This window comes from Crassostrea angulata, chromosome 2, assembly GCF_025612915.1.
Source record: "Crassostrea angulata isolate pt1a10 chromosome 2, ASM2561291v2, whole genome shotgun sequence".
NCBI classification, from domain to species: domain Eukaryota; kingdom Metazoa; phylum Mollusca; class Bivalvia; order Ostreida; family Ostreidae; genus Magallana; species Magallana angulata.
This window is the reverse complement of record NC_069112.1, coordinates 69,754,261-69,776,526: the sequence shown is the minus strand read 5'-3', so window position 1 is coordinate 69,776,526 and position 22,266 is coordinate 69,754,261. Positions and strand designations below refer to the sequence as shown.

The window sequence follows — 22,266 nt, the reverse complement described above, 5'->3', positions numbered from 1 at the left end:
TATTTTTTTTTTTTTTTTTTATCTTTTCCTACATGTTGATACATTTAGATGCGAGCGAAGCGAGCTCTAAGAACGAGCTTACCTACAGTTAATCAAACAACATTTTGTGTCTACGTCCCATAATGCTCTCTAATGTTTTCACCCGTGGTACTATGCCAAAAATTGCCGACTTTTAACTCGTTATTTACGGTGTCTTAAAGTTTGAAGACACGTTTTGAGTACCGCATATGCTTTGGCGAGACTCAACAGATTTGTTACATGCTTCCATACCTTCGGATTGAGTCAAGATACGTAAACAAAGACGAACAAAGTCATGGATGACGTCACATTGCTCTCGCGCTATATTTCCCGCGATAAATTTAGAGGTGGATCAAACATCTGCAATGAGTAGTATAGACTGCGATAACTGCCTCATTGACATATGATTTGTTTTTAATTTTTTTTAATATAGAGATTATATAAATATATACTAGCAAGAGCCATACTTTACTGTCATATCGATCCATTACATGCATGAACAGTATGCAGGTAAGTATATGAGTAGGGAGGAAATAAACAATGGGACATTTTGAACTAAAAAAAAGAAATAAAATAAAAAAAATGAACAGTTAAAAAATGTATGTAGATATTGCATATAGTCAGGCCATTAAATTTAATCAAAGTACTGATGTACTTACGGGAGTTGATTTTATCAATAATTATTTTTAATAAAATCAACGATATGTTATTTTGCATGACAAGCTGTTCACTTTATGTATTTGAATTACGTACATTTTTTTTAATACGAATTCTCACACAGGAATTGCGTGAAAACCCAATATAAATCATGTTGTGTAATATTCAAAGAATAATTCCATCAAACTACGTATCATTAATCGAAATAGTTATGAGAAATTATATGGACCCAAGCAAAATTGAACTCTAGTCTCGTTCAACCAGACTCTCAGCTGTCTCCATTAATCTCCGACAAGCAAGAGAGACTCTCTGCTGGTCGGAGATTTACGGAGACAGCCGAGCGTCTGGTTGAACGAGACTATATTGAACTCTAGCGTAGGAAAACATAAAACGTATGGCTTCAAAAAAATATCTAAATTGTCAGTACCATTTAAAATCTGACTTTTTACAAGGAATCTATAAATAAGTTTCCTTGAAAAACAATGCTTAATAACTCATTACATCGAATTTAGTAGAACTATATGTTGTCAGCGGTGTATTGATTTGTGCTTAGGTCCAAACACTGTTTCACTTTCGGATTGTCCGGGTAACTGCATAGGAGATATGATTAAAATCAACTCCCAAAAATGGGAAATTACACACATACAAACAGTCAGGGACCGGGCCCTCTCTCTCTCTCTCTCTCTCTCTCTCTCTCTCTCCTCTCTCTCTCTCTCTCTCTGGGTAGGGGGTTGCGCTGTATGTATCATAACCATTAAAAATAGTACCTTTGGCATACTTATTGTAGAGCGATACTCTCTCAAAAATTCTTTGACGTTCGTTGATGCTAAATAACACTAGGTTGACAATGATGCAAGGTATGTTTAATTCTTGCTGCGCTCGCCAGAACGGTAGCACCGTAAAACATATTAAGAAAATGATAAAAATATAATGTCTTCGAAATAATAGCTTTATCCACCGTTACATGACAATTGTTACGGGTGCATATTATTAGTTAATTAAAATTTCTTAAAAATTAATAGAGAGTTTTGAAAATGTGCATTTAATACGTAATCATTTAATGTGAAATGAAGCAATTCATCAGACATTACCAGTAAATCATGATTCTTAATATTAGGTGGCCGTCTTTTCGTCTAATAGCGTACAGGTAAACATCTCCGATCACCTTCTTCAACGGTAGGTCACACCGCCGCGGTTTAAACAAGGCTGCAGCGAGGACCGCGATGGTGTAACGCGGAAAGGATAAAATAACCACGGGGGGAGTGCGGTTAAATACGGGATCCGCGTTGACGGTACTGTCTGTCTATCTCTCTCTCTCTCTCTCTCTCTCTTTCGCGCGAGCCTGCATCTTTTTTAAGTTGCCGACAAAAAAACCAGGATATGTACAAATATGGCGTTCTTTCGAACAGCATGGCTGCTCGTGTATTTTATTCATGGTGCAACTTTACGATGCCTACCCCAAACAATTTGTTGTGAGGAAAACTTTGACTCACCAGCCATTCTCTAGAAATGGTTCCAATTATAAAATATTGTTGTCGCTAGCATTCATCATTAAATTTTTATTTACTTGTTCATGTATGTTACTGATACTTTTCTCAGAAGATATCTACAGTAAAAATTACAAAATTTGATACCAAACAATATGCATTTGAAGTGCCAGATTAAGTCTAAATATTTCAATAAAATATCGTTTTATGCATATTTCAGCATGTCGCCAGTGAATATTTCAATTTTACTATATTACTAAATGGCGTATCGTTGATGAATTAGACATTTTGAAGTTATTTTTTTCTTTCAGCATCTTAGAGCGTGTTTTGTCAGTAAAAACCAGTTGATAATAAAACACTTTTTCTTTTTCTTCCCGATTTATTTATTGTCGCTAAAACTGCCCTGATTTCCGTAACACATGTTCGACTTAGAAGTAAGCGATGATGTTCAAAACAATATCAAGGAATATTATCGTAGTTGAATGCTATGGGCATATCAAGAGAAAAATAAATACTTTTTTCAGTGGAAAATACGTGTTTTTACGAGTTGATGTATATCAACTCAGTATAGTCACTGCAAAGGGGTTTTCCAGCACTGGGTTAAAACACATTTTCATATTGATGGTCAAACTAATATATCAATTATCTAAATGTAATGATATGAATGATGAAAGAATGGCTTCGTTTATCGGAGGTAAAATTTGTTTTCAACGTATTTTAATCAACAGAAAATGACTTCGTTTATCGGAGGTAAAATTTGTTTTCAACGTATTTTAATCATTGCTAAATAGTACAGTCAGCAAAAATAAATGAACAAAGATCAGAGTTTTAAATTAATAATAAATTTATTTGCAAAAGATGAATAATGTAGATGAGAAACTGGTACCACCAGTGGAACAAATCAATAAAAACTATTTATGAAAATTACAATGAAAATATGACAAATTTTACTTTGGAGTTTAAATAAGAAAAATGAAAAAAATCCTTCACGTTTTTACTATAATTTAGATCGGGCTTGAAATTTAAATTAGTAATAAACTATGGCGCCTAGTCTGAAAAAGAAAGACATCTGAGAGAAAAAAAGAATAGTTTTATTGAACAGTGCCTTATCAAAATTAATACCGAATTCGGCATAATCTGCTTTGAACGGGAAGATGAGCTTACCCGAGAATAAGGCTGCTATAATCAGTAGACGCAAGGCGTGCAGTCCGCCGAACTACTCGAAACACGCCTTTATAAAGTGTAAATTCACAAAAGATACGATCAGCCAACCATGACATGTCACCATACACCTTATTGGATAAAATTACAGATGATAAACCTATCAGGTAAACTCTAGTATGATAAGTTTTGAAATAAGGAGCAATTTGACTGACCTGTATAAACACAGTAGCACTTGAAACGTGATGTAAGTGTGAAATAGCTTATCACAAAAATTGAAGTTACTATTTAAGTATCTTATATTAAATTATTTCTAGCTTAGTTAATGCTTTATGATTTTTAATATAATAAACATATGATATAGGATGAGTTTTATCACAATTATACCTTATTAGAGTTTTGAGAAGATCTCATTAAAATGCAAATAAAGGTCTATAGATATTATGGGCCTAAAATGGCCCCTTAAAATGAACATCGTCATTTTACTCTATTTTTTTGTTTCCCTTGTACAGATATATGTGTGATGTTTTTACATAATGTTCATTTTGATTAAACTGCCCACAATTCAGAAATATGACATCGTAAAGACAACATTTTCCCGCCATTTTTGCATTTTTAGCACAAAAAACGCTTGTTTTCAAGCAGTTTTTGTCCCCCGCCGCAACGCGGAGCGGGGACATAGAAATGCCGGGCGTCCGTCCGTGTGTCCGTGTTTCCGTCCGTCACACTTTTTTGTAAGCGCTCTAATGCCTACAAATTTTGACGGATTTTCAATAAATTTATACCAAATGTTCATACCACTATTACCTTGGTCAAGTTCGAAAATCAGCATTGGTCGATACTTTTTGTTGGAGTTATGGGACTTTGACAACAATAATTACTCCATTTTATCCAAAAATTGACCTTGTAAGCGCTCTCATGCCTACACATTTTGACGGATTTTCATTAAATTTATACCAAATGTTTATACCACTAATATCGGTCAAGTTCGAAAATCAGCATTGGTCGATACTTTTTGTTGGAGTTATGGGACTTTGACCACGATAATGACTCCGTTTTATCCAAAAATTGACCTTGTAAGCGCTCTCATGCCTACAAATTTTGACGGATTTACATGAAACTCATACCAAATGTTTATACCCCTAATACCTTGGTCAAGTTCCTAAATCAGACTTGGTCGAAACTAGTATACTGCTTGACCGGCGGGGAACCCAGGAATTCTATTCTTGTTCTTTTAGAAAACATAGAGCGCATTCTTGAACAAACAAAATATTTTAATCAGAGATATATCTAGCCAAGGCTAATAAGTGACAAAAACTTTTCCTTGTTCAAGCATGCGCTCTATATTTCCCATTCATAAAAGGTAAGATAAATGTAAATTTTTGACTGATTTTGATTGAATTATAGCAATAGCGTCACTTCTGACGTCAAATACTGCCACTGAGTGCAAATAAATAATAAAAAATAGGTGAACAAAATATTTTACATCAACTCTTCTAAAATATAACATAACATTTTGTTGTACCAGAAACACTTTCAAAAAATGGCTAATTATAGGGGCAAATTTTAACTCTTATTGTATATAGTTCTTTGGAATAATGCCCTTATTCCAATGATTCTTTTCACTAAATTTGGTTGAAATCGGACCAGTGGTTCTAAAGAAGATTATTTCCAAACAAACGGACGCCGGAGATAAAGTGATCAGAAAAGCTACTTGACATTTCAAATCAGCTCAGGTGAGCTAAAAACGTCCAAAAGGCCTGTGAAAATGTTTTTTTTTAAATATTAATATTGTACATGTGAATAAAATTACAAGAATAGTGGAGGAAAAGTGGTCATACTCAGTTACTTGATTGAAAAAAAGCTGGTCCATTTAAACAGATATTTTTGGTACACACCTTTCTTCTTTTCATTCAATAATTTTCCTAAATACTAGTTAATAAAATCGAATGACAGTGTATAATTTTTTATTAACTTTTCGCCAAAAGAAAAATGAATAGTTAACTAGAATATATAATTTTAAAAAACACAAAAAGAAATTGTTAGTCATTATCTGTTCACGTTTGTGATACACAAAGGGTAAATCTGTCCATTCTATCTATAAATAAATAGGCAGAAACATGAGAAGGCTACTAACGGTCTTTCAAACCACACGTAGTTGTCTCGATGGCCTAATTTACTTTTCTGACCATGAGCTGTGTCTTTTTCAGCGAATACCAAAAATTTCGCCATGGTCCATAGGTGATCCCCTGATTTTGTAACGAAGTCTCCCCTCTTAGGTAGAGACCATTCGGGTTAGAACAGGAACAACCTTTGTGCCACCACCCTGACTTCCACGATGAAGCACAGCTGTAACCTGACTGAAGGTCATTGTCGTCATCCCATGTGGAGAACTTCATATTGTTTATCGGGTTATTTAAAGTTGTACTCGTGAAACAGTTATCTACAATGAAAAACCTAGTGCTACTTTATAAACGCTAGATCCGATATATATTTTGATTGAATGCACGTTGTAAATAGATATGTTCTTTTGTATGTACCTAATGTGGTGCAATGCATAATTTGACCAGTTTTTAAAGCGATTTAAAGTTGATGCACACAACATGTATGCGTTAACTTAACAAACCTTACTGTGATAAGTTTGTAACATTGATGACAAAAAAGAAAAAGAATGGTATCGCCTCTTGCCAAGCATAAACCAAATATTGAAGTGGTTATTTTCTGGTAACCGTTCTTCAACTGTGCCTATAGTTTAAATCCTTGTTGATTTTTTTTTTAAAAGGCAACCTATGAAGTTATGAAGCTCAGATATATGTTTCGCAAATGAAAAAGAAAAATGTTTACCATTAAGATACCAATATAAGTAATGCAGTTTCACAGATCTGTATGAAAGGAAAACAAATTCTTACCAACATCTCCCGAGAAGCCCGACAACGTGACGGTGTATTTGGTTGATTCGTCTCCTACGTTAAAACTGCTGTACTTGACGTAACGTGTCTGGTTGTCAAAGTCCTCCATGTCCATCCTCATCTGATACGTCCCCTGACTCAGCAGGTGGTGTAGTTTGTCATTACCTGATATACACAATGAAAATATATTTTATACATCTACAGCGAACTGTAATACAACAACAAAATATTTGCCTAAAATCGAATTACACAAATATAGAACCGTTGTTGCACAATGTTCCAAAAAATAAAACATACACGAGAACGTTAAATATAGGATATCGAGAATTTTATCCAAGTCATGTATTTTTTTACCCCGAGCCTTGGCGATCACACAAAAACCAGTTAGATAAAAATCTTAAACCATCGCAAATCATGAGAGTTTCTTATATGATCGCAAAATAATGAGAGATTATTTGTTTCACATGTTTGTCCAATTGTTTTGTAAAATATCATGCTAAACATGTGATAAAAAATATATTATACAGTGAGCTGTAATAAAACTAAAACTTAGAAAGAAAAAATAAACAGTATACATGAATGAAATTAAATAAAAAAGAGAAGGGCCATTAAATAAACTTTCATACCACCTTTTCCAAGCTATTTTGAAGTGTTTAAGAAAAAATAGACTATGGAATATACATATACATTTGTATATCACCCTTATTAGGATACCTGTAAATAATCTGTAGGTGAAGAATATTTCCTTAATTATATTGAGGAACGCGAGATTTTAGTTTTGATGGATAGATGCTTGAGAAGCACGACATCTTGAGAAGAAATAAGGTAAAACTTTCTAGAAAAGGGTAACCAAGAACGTGGGTTGACAGGCCGAGTTGTTCATGCATCTCAGGCAGACCCATTGGATCGAAAATTTATGGTTAATTTTCGAAAACCAACCTTAATAACTACATGGGAATAATTTGATGTGATTTTTATAATTCTATGATAGTTTTGATGGAAAGAACTTTCCAGAACTTTTTCACAAGGAGCGCGGTCAGACCTATTAACTTCATGGCGGAAAGTGCAGGGTAAGTTGACCAATTGCACAGAGACTTTATAGATGACAACTTTGGGTTAAAATATACAAATAAATATGCAATCACTAGCGTTTTTTTAAAATTTCATAATCTTTTAACACGATATATTGTTGAACATTGAACAGATCTACGTCTATATGTATTAATCTTATGTATGCATAAAACGGGGAAGTTGAATGGGGGTGGCACAATGTACTATTTTCAAAACAGTCTTTAAAATGCTTGAGGCAGGATCAGGTGCCTAGGATGAGTGAGGATCCTCCACTGACCCGTCACACTCGTCAGCTATTCTATGCTTTGAGATTTGAACAAAAACGTCTCTGAAGATACTGAAGAGTTCCAAACCTTTCGGGTTAAAATGATAAAAAGCAAAAGTTTACAAGTAGTTTGCAATGTGAACATCTATTCCTTTTAATAAAAGCGTTTAAAACCAAAGACCATGCTGTATGCTTCAGTGCTTAGGGATGTGATTCCAATTTTATGCTATAGTGTATGTTGTAGAATATATGCATGGACTGACTGTTGTGAAATTTGAATTAAGAAACAGTTTAGGGAATCGAAGCCACTAAATAACCAGACACTGGTTTAAATAAGATAAAAAAATTGCTACTTTTTCCAGACAGCTGCAATACTAATATTTATAAAAGGACACCTACAACATCCACTTCAGTTTTGAGTTTCCATCCCTGTTCGCTACTCTAAATATATAGCCATGTAGTTGGTTTTTATTTCAGTTAACGAATATGCTATAAAAAGATTTTTTTTTTAAAAATACTGGACACAATATATAAAACAACGAACAAAAAATGGTTCTTTGTATTAAGCATTGTATCATTTTCATACGTAAAGTGTTAATTCCCGTGCTTGCGCCGGGTATCTATATGTGTATAATTCAAAAAACAATGGTTAAGAAAATAACAGTTAAATACCTAACCAAAACTCGGAGCTCAAATCTCCAAATCCGTTCTTGTACTCTGTCCAGGTTCGGTAAAAATCCTCTGAACCATCCTGACGACGTTGAAAGACCTTAATGAACATGTCACATGGTAGCTACTTCACGGAACAGTCATGGTTCTTTATATTATTAAAGTTTGTAAACGTTTTGTTTTATTTTAAAATGAACTACTTGTTAACGTAAACTAAATACATTGTACACTTTAACAATAAAAAATTATATTTTTATAATTGATAGAACCAAAGTGCTTTTTATTATGACGAAAACATAACCCTAGAAAATTGCCATTACTGTCCATCCACCGCCATCTTTGTCCATGTCACAGAAAACTGTCACGTGACCTAGGTATGGTAGACGTACTCTGTACAGTCCATTAAGCAGGCCACAGTTGATGTTGTGAAGTGATGTACAATCCGTCGGACTGCCATTGTCTAATAACATGCAATTTATATTATTTGTAAAACGTGTGATACATCATTAAATCTACAATTGTATTTGACAAACCGGTATGTAAACGAGCATATCTGTCCTATAAAGCAGATGAATGTGCTTAGTGGCTGTCAGATGTCGTTACATTTGTGTAACAATGTTGTTACACCGTAAGTGGATGCTTTGAATCCCCATCCCTAGTCAAGTTGCTTCTTAAATATATGAATTAATGTATACAAGAGTCAAGTAAGCTGAAAACGCCAATATTTAACTATATGTACTTAAAGACATCCAAAGATATATGATTGTGTTATTACCCCAGTGATGTAATGGTTGACAACTAGATAACATACCTCGAATACAGTGAACTTTCTTACTAGAGAGCGTCACACACAGATCGTCAGTAGAGCACGCCATGCACTCGTCTGGTACATCGTTCTTCCGTGAGAACATGTGCATAAAAATTGGAACATTTTAAAAGTTAAAAACAATTGAAAAATAAAGCTGTAAATATAGGAATCGACTATGCATATTATCTTACTTTGTGGTAATGAAATGAACAAGATATAGTGTGTATTCACCAGGCACGTAGCATCGGGGGGGGGGGGGGGGGGGGGCTGGCCCCCCACTTTTTCTCGCAGCAATTAATTTTTTATAATTTACACATAATAAATGGAATTATCATGGAGTTGCCCCCCCCCCCCACTTTTTTGGAGGCATGAAAAAATTAATATGAAAATAAGGAATCTCAGGATTGAAATTGAAGTTATATACTACCCCCCACCCCCACCCTAGAAGAACAGTTTGAAGAGAGAGAGCGAGACAGAGAGAGAGGGAGAGATGGATGTATAAACAGAACTTACCTGATCGAGTTCAATTCTTACATAGTCAGGTTTTGGTTCCGTTTTGTTGATGGCCGACACGAGTTCACACAGCAGTTCCTGTCTCCAGTAGTTGACTCCCCGACATAGCTTGGGTCTGTGTCTACATTCCCGGACACACTGCTGTTGTCCAATCATCCCAACAACCCGGACAACAGGACCACGATACCTCTCACCGGGAACAACCGCAGATGTCACTCCCTTGTAAGATGATATCACACAAAGCAGTACTAGTGTAAATGTTCCTTTTTCCAGAGATTTACTTATTAAAAGGCCCGCCATTCTGTGTTTGTTCTTAATATTAAGAACACGTGTAAACTACATTGTCTTTGCCTTGCTAAAAAATACACTCTATAGTGAACACTGACAGCCAGTTATGTTTTAAAATCCAAAAATGTACATTTTGTTCACATAGCCATTGACGAAATTAATAATATATATTAGGAAGTTCTCTAGAATAAACGTCTTTGAACTGTTCTGAATATTAAATCACGAAGCACACGACCGGAAATCTCTGAAGATATAACTACGTCTTTAACAGGATGTAATCTATTATTTATGTTCCTCTGATTCACGTCTATGATTGGAATATTTTCTTTTTCATATTATTTCAGTCATATTAAATTAAGGTATTCGATGTATAACTACCACATTTCGACCCACTTTCAAAATATGAAATAGAAATAGAAAATCCCGACGATCTAGAGGGGAATGGGGTGAAGAGGAAAGATTCTGGAAATATGGCATATAAAAATTAAAAAATGGCCTCGGGCTACCCTGAACACAATCAATTGGAACCCCGCCCCCCTCCCCCGCTCTTTGGCACTTAAATTTAAGTTGATGAATTTATGAGTCACCACACCTGATTTGGTTTGTTTAAACAACTAATTCTATCATTGTAAAAAATTAAGCTAGTTTTGAGTTAATATTTTTCTTTTTTAGTATTTTAAGTACTTTATCAATTAAAATATACTGGGGCACTTCCTTTATATTCTGCAAATATTTCACAGGTACATCAAAATGCAGAGGACTTAAGACAAGAATCAATGAAGAAGTTAATCCTAGCAGTAACTCTGACTACTTTGAAACCTTACAAAAACTTGCTGAGGAGCTACTGGTATACTTCGGAAAAGTCCAAGAAAACAAAAATCAACAGCCACTCCTGTTAATAATCTGGATCTCCATCAAAATTCCAAATCTTCTAACAGCCCAACAAAAACATCAACGTTATTCAAACTTCAATCAAAAACCACAGACAAGCCAACATCTACAACTCAACAAAACGTTAGTCTTGATTCTGAAACTGCAACTTCTTCACTTGTATCATCAAGCTTAAACTTACTAAATTCAGTTGCAGAGGATTCTGAGGGAGTGCAGTTTGATGAAGAGGTGAGTTCAAAATTAAACTAAGTTATATATCAAATTAAACACATGCACTGTGTTAACCATCAGAGAAAAAAAATTTAAAATTTAAAATTAAATGCAGAAATTATTTTAATTCATTTTTCTTCAGCTCACACATTTTGCCGATGCCTATTATTCTCCAGAATATGGATACAATGTAGATTCCAGTATAGTTGAAACTCCGGATTGTAGACCATTTTCTCCTTTTCAGGGTTTAATCAGTAAGTACATGTACCGCAGGTATCTGTTATAAAGCAATTGTGGTTATTAGGAAAGTAAATATTTTTAGAATTTATTTACATGTATGTGTGTACACATATGTTTACTTTTGATGTTGTTTACCAGTAGCCCTTAACTGTTTTCACCTGTTTTATCATTTATTTTATAGATTACTAAAATCAACTGGACCTCAATGCACAAGTCACAGTGATTTGTTTTTTGAATGTGCTTGTGACGGAGTTGCAAGGTGTCACATATGGACATTCATCATCAGATTCCAGCTTGATGAAAGCCCAACAGCAGTCAGTAAATTTTCAGCATCAGCCTACGGGTGAAAGTGATCAGGTACGACTGTAAGCTACTTGTGTGATATAAAGTAATGATCAAGATTTCTGATCTTTTAGATGTTCTTTTAAGATTGTAAGCGGACTGATAAGTAGGAAGATTTAACATTTTTTTTTAATTTTCAGTGTTTATGTATTTAAATAGGCCCTATTAATTTTGTGACTCTGATAATGTTGAAAAACATGTCTGTATTTAGACATTAATGTATACAGAGTAAAATCCTATTACTCATAGAAGAACGTGGAACTTATGATGATATATTTGAGAATCTGAGTAGACTTAGACAGGAAGAGTCGAAGGCTTTGGTGGCAAAATCTCCAGCTGCTTACCTACTGAACAAAGTGTTGAAATTTAATATTTACAAAACAGGAACTTGCAGCAGCTAAGTGTGTAAGATCCCTAGATGCCCACAAAATGGAGGCTGTCAATTGTAAAATTCTAATTGTATTGGTTATTCTTCACAGCTGATTATCAGAATATTTTTATGTCATATTTAATAACTGTTTAATATGATTAATTTTTTTAAAATTATACACTGTACAAGACATTGCGTACAACGAATAACATATCATTATATTTAAAATTTAAAGCTAGAGTGGCAGGTTAACAAATAATATACCCTTAAAGAAAATATGTACTTCATAATTGGTCACATGTATAATATTGTTACATTTTTTTATTTCTTTTAGAGTAGATCCATGCATGGACAACAATAAGGAATGTTGACAACATGAATGCAAAGTCACAAACCAGCCCCATTCAGAACAAGATTGGAAATTTGCGTTTTCATAGGAAAAACACTGCTGGTGCTGTTTTAGTCAGCAAGTGATTTAACCCATACCAAAATTAAGTACAGAAAAAAGTATTCGAAAAAAGTACAAAAAATGTATGAAAAAGTATACTTTTTTTTACTAAATTTGAAACCATGCTAATGGTCGTTCCAACTTAAGTAAAAAAAATTATACTTTTTTGTACTAAAAGTCTACTTTAAAACTTTGTCACAAAATAATAAAACAACAAAGTATACTTCATATACTTTTTATTCTTCATCAAAGTACATTGAAAGCATTTGATAAGTATAAAAAAGTATTTTCACATAGAAAAAGTACAAATATGTATCAAGTACAAAAAAGTACTTTCACTCAAAGTACAAAAACGTGCTTAGTACTTTTTTGTACTTTGTGCATTTTTGTACTTGGCATACTTTTGTACTTTTAACAAGAGTACTTTTATTGTACTTGATACATTTTTGTACTTTTTACATAAAGTACAAAGAGAAAGAACAAGTATAGTACAAAGTACAAAAAAGTACCTGCTAAAAGAATGTAAGAGTATACAAAAAGTACTTAAATGAACACAGAAAAAATGTACAAAGTTTGAAAAAAATACTCATTAAAAAGTATAAAAATGTACAAAGAAAAAGTATTTGATAAGTATTGATAAGGAATTTGAAATATTAAAAAGATATGGAACAAGTATTCATTGTAAAGGAATGATCGGCAATGATGATATATTGATAGCTAGAAGCAATCAACATGATCAGTTTGATGTAAAATAATTATAAAAGTACGGTATTTTTTTTTTTTTTACAAAATATAGAATATTTTGAATCCGTACACCATAATTTCATCATTATAAACCGTCAACAAATTTAATTTTGAAATAAATTTGGGGAAAGGCGTTCGTAAACTCCTTGTCTAGTTTTATATTTTTAACGTAATTATCAAATGTTAATCTCAGCGGCGTCAGAAGAAAATTGAAAGTGTTGTCTATTTTGCGGCAAATACAATACAAGGATTTCCAGGCATTATACTGAATGTCATTACAGAGAGAGTGAAGTGGCTAGGATATTGTAATTTCCGAAAAGATCACTTCAAAGGAAACAACTTTGGACTAAACTTGTGAATCGGGGGAATTATGAACATAATTACGAAGTTATCAAAGAAGGATCAGGAATGATAGTACCAAAGTACAGACCAATAGACGATGAGCAAAAAGAAGCAAAGTTGTATATCCCATGCCAATTCTGTTTTGGTACATACAAAAAAGAGGACTTGTGGAAGCATAAAAAAAGATGTCCCTTTAAAAGTCCAAGTGTTTCCAACAAAAATGCTGTCCAAAGTGGAAAACTCTTACTGCCGATTGTGGGAGAGAAGAAAGAATTTTATGAAAAAGTGCTAATCAAAATGAAGGATGATGATGTAAAATCAATTTTACAGACTGACGACTTGATATTGTCTTTTGGATACAGACTATTCGAGAAAGTTGGCTGCAATGATCATCAGTTTCAGTATGTTTCTCAGAGACTACGAGAACTTGGTACACTTCTGATAGTCATGAAGGATCAATATGGTATTAGAACTTTGGTAGAAGTAATCAAGCCAAAGAATTGGAAAAAGCTTATCCAGGGAATCATGGTTGTTGCAGGGTATGAAAACAATACGGTTAATGTACCATCCTTGTCACTAAAGATCGGACACAGTCTTACCAAATGTGCACAGATCCCTCGAGCACAAGCTCTAATTGAGGGAAATGATGAAAAAATAAGTGAAACAGATCGTTTTCTTCAGTTGTATAAGGACGAATGGGAGTACAGGGTTTCCTCTTATGCCCTCAGTGCACTACACGGAGCAAAATTCAATAAACCCATGTTTGTGCCTTTAGCTGAAGATGTTATTGTTCTGAACAAATATCAAAAGCAACAGGCTAGCAGTTGCTGTACCCTCTTACATGCAAAGAAAGATTTAGCAACTAATTACAGCAACCTGATTGAAATTCTTTTAGCACAGATAATCCTTTTCAATAGGAGGAAGAGTGGGGAAGCGCAAAGAATCAAAATTGAAGATCTGGAGAATGGCCTTCGAAACAATTCTTTAGATGAGGACATTAAGAAAAGCCTATCAAGTTTTGAACAAGAACTCTGCTCAACCCATAAAAGAATTGAAATCAAAGGAAAAAGGGGGAAGAAAGGTACCTGTGATTTTGACAGATGAAATGCAGAAACACCTCTCCACAGTTTTACAAATTAGAGATGAGCTGGGAATCAAATCACCTCTCATATTTATCAAGCCACAGTCATCCTGTCCCGTAAGGGGAAGTGATTGTCTACGAAAATTGTCAAAGGCCTGTAGAGCTAAATGCCCAGAAACTCTTACTTCCACAAAGTTAAGAAAGCACTTAGCAACAATGACTCAAATTTTAGGACTCTCGGAAACAAATCTGGATGTATTGGCTAAATTTATGGGACACGATATCAGAATACATCGCCAATTCTATCGACTACCAGAAAATACTGTAGAACTTGCAAAAGTCACTAAAATAATGCACCTTATTAACACTGGGAATATGTCCAAATACAAAGGCAAAGATTTTGATGACATAGAATTTAGCCAGACAGGTAATAATTTTTATAGTTATCTACATGTTGAAAGCTTATTACTGTAAATTTGTATTGAATAAAAATGCAATTTCTTTGCAAAAGGAAACAAAAAATCCATAGTAACCCATTGTCAATCTTTCTTAATTCAAGATGAAGTTCATGAAGATGAATTGGATGCCGAGGAGGAGGAAGATTTCTGTGAAATGCCAGGTAATTTTGTAATTGAATTTCATTTTAAATGACTATTGAGAGAGAAATCATTTTGTACACTGAAAGCTTATATTCTTAATTCATGTAGCTACATCTGGACAATATACATCAGAGCACGAGCATTTTGATCGGAATGAACAGGGTGACGAAGAACATGACTATGACATGGAGAATATCAAAAGGAAGAAAAAGACAGGTAATATGAGAGTAAATCATTTGAAAATACATACCTTGCATGATTACATTCTACATTATTAACAATCACACCAACCCACTCCTTGATTTAAAAATACCACACAGAACAGTAATTCATTGTTGAAATTTAAATTTGGTGAGTTGTTTTATTTTCCTTCACGTTTTTAGCTCACATAAGCCAAAAGCTCAAGTGAGCTTTGCTGATCACATTTTGTCCTGTAAACTTTTCACATTTTCAACTTCGCAAGAACCACTGGGCCAATTTCAACCAAACTTAATGCCATAAATCATTCTGGGATAAAGGGATTCAAGTTTGTTCAAATAAAGGACCATGCCCTCTTGCAAGGGGTGATAATTAAGAATTGGTAAAAAATTGATGTCATCTTTCAAAAATCTTTTAGAGAAGAACCATTGGGCCAGAAAGAAACTTTTGTGAAACCTGTCATTACAAAGTGTAGATTCAAGTATGTTCAATTCATGACCCTCGGCTAATGCAGCATTTCACAACTGTCAATTTTGTGGAGCCAACAATTACCTGGGGCAGCTATTGTATTATCTGGTCTACATGAGCTCTGTGTGCACTGATGCAAAGTGAAATTTCATTTGCATTTGTGTGACTGAAAAAACTAATAAAGGGGACAAAGAAAAATCAATATATGTACAGCTTTTTAACTTCTTTTCACCTCTTCAGGTACCAAAAAAAAAAAAATAGTGAAAATGTTTGTAGCTCCAGAATTTGGTGATAGTCAAGTCAGTTTAAAATAGTCGCCAATTTGGCGACTTCTAGAGAAATTGAAGCCACCAATCAAAAATTTGAGCTGTTATGGCAACTTAATATGCCCTGCATTCAATGCGATAGGCCTATCAGTATGGGCAGCGGAAAGGGCAAAAAATACATTTTTACAAAATCAACGACAAACTAAATTCAGCAATCTAAAATAATATTATCAATGACCATAAATGCAAAACAAACAGTCTTCTTTGCAAAATAAATGTACATAAAAATCAACCAAAGGTATTTAAATACAAATCAAACACAAAAAGTAAAACCAACAGACATAAATGTAAAACGAACATACATCAACATGAAACAAGCGGACGCACAAATAAACGCCAGGTGGCGTTTTTTGGGAAGCAATTTACGTCATCGATTTTTGGAATCCGGGATGGTTCGCACCTATTCTGTTTCGCCCTGAGATGTTTCCCACGTCAATGTTTCGCACCTGCCTCGGAGCAAAACATCTGACTGTATTATAATGTAATGTAATGGAGTGTTGATGTAATTAGAAATGTACATGTATATATAGTTAGCATAGATCTATTTTGGGGACCATTTAATTACATAAATTACCGGTATCTGCTTGAACTTTACATTACCCAACTGCATCCACTATTTAACTACGATTTTTACCAGTCTTATTCTCATAGCAAAAGTGGGGTTAAATATTATTTCCATTTATTTATCATGATTTATTTAAAATTATAAATAATATTTTAATGACCTGTTTATACTCTTACATTTGTTCCAAATTTCATATTTGGATGAAAACATATGTATAATCAAATATTGTACAGTCTTATATAAAAAAAGTCATTTATTTGTTACCCATAAACATGATGATATACAAATATCTGAAAAAAAAAAACATTTTTAAAATGCTACAAGACATATGTACATTGTGAATTAAAATTAAGTGCATGTATCAGAATACTTCAAGCTTATCGACACATAGGCTTCGGAACCGGGGGGGGGGGGGGGGGGGGGGCTTTTTGCAAAGTTAGACCTAACCATTAGGCACATAGCAGAGTAGACGGTTCAGCCCCCCCCCCCCCCCCCCCCCCACTTTTTCTCGCAGGAAATATAATTGTTCCTTAATGTACCTTGAAAGATTGAGAAGTTGGAGTCTTAGGCATACTAGCCCCCACCCCCACCCCCACCACGGATTAAGATTTTCATGATTAGGGAGAAAATAATTTTTAATGTAGGTTAGATTTTTTCTTTTGGAAGCATAGTTTTACTCCCCCCACCCTCACCCCCCCTCCCCCACGGATTAGGATTTTTATGATTTTGGGAATTAGGTTTTTTTCTCTCAATATTTCTGAGGATCAGTCTAGCCCCCCCCCTCCCCCCCCCCCTTTGTCAGTCATTTGTTGCATTTCGTATCACTTTAATTTTACTGGGTGGAAGTAATGCAAAATTTACAACTTCACATCTTTGTAAATTTTGTATTTACTGCCATCCGGTAAATAAACAATTTATAGAATAAAAAAAAGTCGGATAAAAATAAAATATTTAACGAGTTTGAATGGATAATTCCATAAAAAATGGAAACAGGGGAGGGGGGGGGGGGTAATGTAAAGTTCAAGCTGATAATTTATGTAATTAAATGATCCCCAAAACAGAGCTATGCTAACAATATAATATTTTACATTTGTAATTAACATTCCCAAATTTTTCATTATAAAAATACAGGTAATTCTCAAGTGAAAGACAGGCTATAAATGTTATTACAACACAGTTCACACCTCTTGTTCTTAACCATATAAAACGACATGGCTTAATAAAATTAGTAAATAAAAATCCTAATCAAGCAAGAACGCTCTCTTGGCCGTGCATGAATAAAGACAAGCACTGTTTCAATAGTTTTTTTTAAAAACATATTTCAATTCTTGTATAGGTAATAATTAATTTCAGAGGAATGGTAATACGAGAAAAATATCTAAATACAGTGAGATGTTTCGCTCCGAGGCAGGTGCGAAACATCTGAGGGCGAAACAAAACAGGTGCGAACCATCCCGGATTCCAATAATCGATGACGTAAATTGCTTCCCAAAAAACGCCACCTGGCGTTTATTTGTGCGTCCGCTTGTTTCATGTTGATGTATGTTCGTTTTACATTTTTGTCTGTTGGTTTTACTTTTTGTGTTTGATTTGTATTTAAATACCTTTGGTTGATTTTTATGTACATTTATTTTGCAAAGAAGACTGTTTGTTTTGCATTTATGGTCATTGATAATATTATTTTAGATTGCTGAATTTAGTTTATCGTTGAGTTTGTAAAAATGTATTTTTTGCCCTTTCCGCTGCCCATATATCAGGCCTTTGAATTTAAATCATCTAGTGACTTAAAAAATCAAGACATAAAAGTATGAAGACAGTTTTATTAATATATCTTTCTTTACTTTGATGTCATGCTGGTTCTATCATTGTAGTTGAAAGACATGTATGGACAGCCGAGGAGAAGAGGGCGTTAGAGAAGCAGTTCAGTTCGTTCATTAGAAGAAACAAAACTCCAGGTCAAATAGATTGTTTGAATGTTCAACAAAAAGAGCCATCCTTGAAAAAATTTCACTGGAGTAAAATGAAATTTGCTGTGAAAAATATGATTTCTTCTAAGAAGAGAAAACAGGAATCATAGGGGGAAGTAAAAAATATTGACTGTACAGATATATATCTGAAACACACACAAACCCTCTAATTGATAAATCTATTTGGTAAAAATGTTCTTTGTGTCTTTATTTTCTAAAATAAAAAAATCAAGTTGGTTTACACTTCAAAAATTTGTTTTTGATTTGAATGTCTTTCAGATTTTTAAAATTGATGTTTTTTTGGCCACACTACATTTTTAACTAACCTGAGCTGAAAGCTCTAGTGAGCTTTTCTGATCACATTTTGTCCAGTGTCTGTCTGTTTAAACTTTTCACATTTTCAACTTCTTCTTTAGAACCACTGGGCCAATTTCAACCAAACTTGCCACAAAGCATCCTTTGTAAAGGGGATTCAATTTTGTTCAAGTGAAGGGCCACACCCTCTTTCAAGAGGAGATACTTAAGAAATAGTAAAAATTTGGTATCATGTTTTACAAATCTTCTCAAGAACCACTTCTTAGTAAGTGTAGATTCAAGTTAATTCAAATCATAACACCCCCAACCCCCCTTGAGCGATGTGGCCAATGGGACTCTTGTTTCTGTTGAACTCCTGACAAGGTATAAGCACAGCTTGGTCAAAAAAAGTTCCTACAGTCTACATTTAAAGCATAATACTTTGAATATCATCTGGGAAGTCTTTATTTTCAACATAAACTATTATTATTTATTCACAGATCTTTGAAAAAAATGTTCAATTTTCAAAATGTCACAATAAGGTATTGCACTTCTGACATTTTAGCATCATTTTTAGACATTTGTTTTGTAAATTCAGATATCAGTGAGATATTAGACACTAGTTAAGACATATGCTGAGACATAGAAATTTATTCCCATTGCTTGTATTTTTTGTGCAGGTTGATAAATTGATCAGCACTTTCAATGTGAAAATTTGTCATTGGGGAATTATCAGAAATGTTTTTTCCCTTTCTGAGGAAAATACATGTTTGTATAGAAGCGTGGTTCGAACCCACGACCTTTATATTTGACAGCCAACGCACAACCGAATACGCCATGGAGACTGTATCTCTAATTGATTGTTGTGACATAGTTATTCATGAAGGAATTTATGTTTAACCTTGTTTAAAATTTGGTCATTGTGTTTTGATTTTTAATATATAACAGTGCACATGCAATATATCTTAATGAAATGTAAGCATGTCATTGTTACATGCATATAAATATGTTTCTTGTATTCATTACTTGCATTATTATAGAACTTAGTGGAAATAAAGAGCACACTATAGCGGTCACTTATTGGAAATCAGGTGACTTTCCTGCCAATTCATTCATCGCGTTTACTCAAGCAAGCAAACAAAGAGTTCAAGATATAGAACTGCAGACTAAGGACTTTTCCACGTAAGCACGCATCGCCTGAGGGTCATTTACATTCGAACCCATTCCAACACACCAATCTAAAATTTGGAAATCTCCTGACTTTTTGCGTGATTGGTAACTGCCAACCAGAAACTACAGTTTTTACAAGATAGCCAATAAAATTCAATCCTTTTACAGTTAAAGGTTAAGAATTGCATAGTCAGCACTTTTTTCAAAGCATATTTATAGCGAGAAAAACCAGCTAAAATCATTTCGGCCCCTGAAGTAGAATTATGGGGGAACTTGCGACCAAAAAAGTAAGAGTTGTTAATACTTGTTGAAACCTTTTTTATACTGATGTTTTTATTTGACATTGTCGAAATTATATGTTTTGTTAATTTACAAACGCGTGAGTGTGCAAACGAATGCGTGATATTAAGATTGCAGATTTATTTAATTAAGTATTCCCTGCTTTTTCTCTCTCATTCGATAATATATGTATCATCAGTATTTTACTACATCGTGTTTGTTGTTGTGCTTTCTTTTCTTTTTTTGCTTCAGGACGTACAATTTACATTTAAATTGTGTCAATAGATGCATATATTCATTCGTTTCTCTAGATATTTATTCATAGTATTTTTCTTTAATTTCAGAATCTCAGAGTGTACATGTTACATCAATTTACGATGAGAACAATTAAGAGCCGTTTCGACTCATCTGGCCGGAGCATCAAGTATTATATGCCAGCGATTGTTCAGGGGGAGGGGGCTGTGCGAAATGTTTCCAGCTCCAAAAAATCTACCATTGAAAGTTTAATTCCTGGAAAGAAATACAAAATTCTGAATGCCACTAGCCACCCCACATTTGGCATTGAGCTCAAGGCGGACTCGGTCGTAAGTATTTTTATTTTACGGAGTTGCATCCCTTTTTTTTCAAAAATATTTTAACAGTTATAATACAACAACACAATAATGGCAAACACACACAAACGCTCAAATACACACACACACACACACACACACACACACACACACACACACACACACACACATACGACGAGAGGACGTATATCAATGAAAATAATAGGAATATTGAATAGTGATCTAAATATATTTTATAGATAATGGACACCTCATTCGAACTGACCGAGGAGGAAAAAAAATCAGAAATGATTTTTTTAATTCTAAAACCTACAACATTGCTGACGCATCGTCATTGGCTAACAGCACACGACTGTCGCTTGGTCCGGTCCGAGTAAAAAGCGTCGATGTCTGTTTGAGTATGTACAAGTGAGTACTATTCTAATAATTGATTTTAAATTTAGATTGGTGAGACGGGAGTGGTGTCCACCGGTTCGCAAAGAAGGGAGGTGCAGCTGTCCATGGACGGTCGGTCTGCTTTCCTTACCCTCTGGGGTAAGGAGACAGACCTGGAAGTCGTTGCTGGGGACATGTATATTGTCCGAAATATAGTCCCCAGTAACGACTTCAATAAGCAGAGGTGCTACTCGTCCACCCCTCTGACAAAGTTCGAGATAAAATGCATACACTGTCTCGTCACAATAGTTTTTGCTATCAAAAAAGTCATTGTAATATCTATACATAGAGACAAAAGTATTGCTTCAAAATTAAATGAATTCTATTTAGTTTAAGTAAAATATTGAAATATTGTAAACGATTTTTTTCATATGAAGATGCTATTTTAATGCCTCATCAGACACTAATATTGATTGATATATTGATTACAATTGCAGCCATATGAATGCACAGAACTCCAGGAAACATTTGAGGGGGTGGTCGAGTCTGTGTCCTTTGCCAGGTACTACTTTCTTTTTCTCTTAGAAAGGTTTTGCCTTTCGTTTTAATTATTTTTTTAAATGCATCTTCCGTTCTAAAACTATTGCTGATGTTTATTACATTGATTATATTTATTGTTTTATTTTCTCTCTAACATAATTTTCCTTGCCATGCCACCTTTTTACGTTTGTCAAAGTAAGGTATTAAAATGATTTTAAAAGAGAGCTTTTAAAAATATCACATTTAAATGATTTAATTTCATTTAACAAGGCAAAAAAACCTAATAAACATAAACCAATTGTCTACATCCATGTTCTATCAAACTGATATTTATGAATTTATCATTGCAGCAATCTCATTGAGATTAACGATATGATGCTGACAATATCGAAAGACAAC

General features: G+C 34.0%; 2 protein-coding genes and 1 pseudogene across 2 annotated transcripts; 2 read left to right on the top strand and 1 right to left on the bottom strand.

Annotated features, from left to right (window-relative positions):
* Positions 1 to 5,357: 5,357 nt before the first annotated feature.
* Positions 5,358 to 11,311, bottom strand: LOC128171128 (ficolin-2-like). Its single transcript, XM_052836877.1, has 6 exons — positions 9,559 to 11,311; positions 9,049 to 9,133; positions 8,558 to 8,697; positions 8,241 to 8,337; positions 6,233 to 6,397; positions 5,358 to 5,766 (listed from the first exon to the last, which is right to left on the bottom strand). Exons 1-6 carry the CDS (start codon positions 9,856 to 9,858, stop codon positions 5,495 to 5,497), a joined length of 1,059 nt encoding a protein of 352 aa, XP_052692837.1. The 5' UTR covers positions 9,859 to 11,311; the 3' UTR covers positions 5,358 to 5,494.
* Positions 11,312 to 14,287: 2,976 nt separating this feature from the next.
* Positions 14,288 to 18,747, top strand: LOC128173470 (uncharacterized). The gene is made up of 4 exons (XM_052839160.1): positions 14,288 to 14,941; positions 15,074 to 15,133; positions 15,222 to 15,329; positions 18,542 to 18,747. The coding sequence occupies exons 1-4, from the start codon at positions 14,422 to 14,424 to the stop codon at positions 18,745 to 18,747; spliced, it is 894 nt and encodes a 297-aa protein (XP_052695120.1). The 5' UTR covers positions 14,288 to 14,421.
* Positions 18,748 to 21,114: 2,367 nt separating this feature from the next.
* Positions 21,115 to 22,266, top strand: part of LOC128174790 (uncharacterized) — a 1,362-nt pseudogene continuing 210 nt past the window's right edge.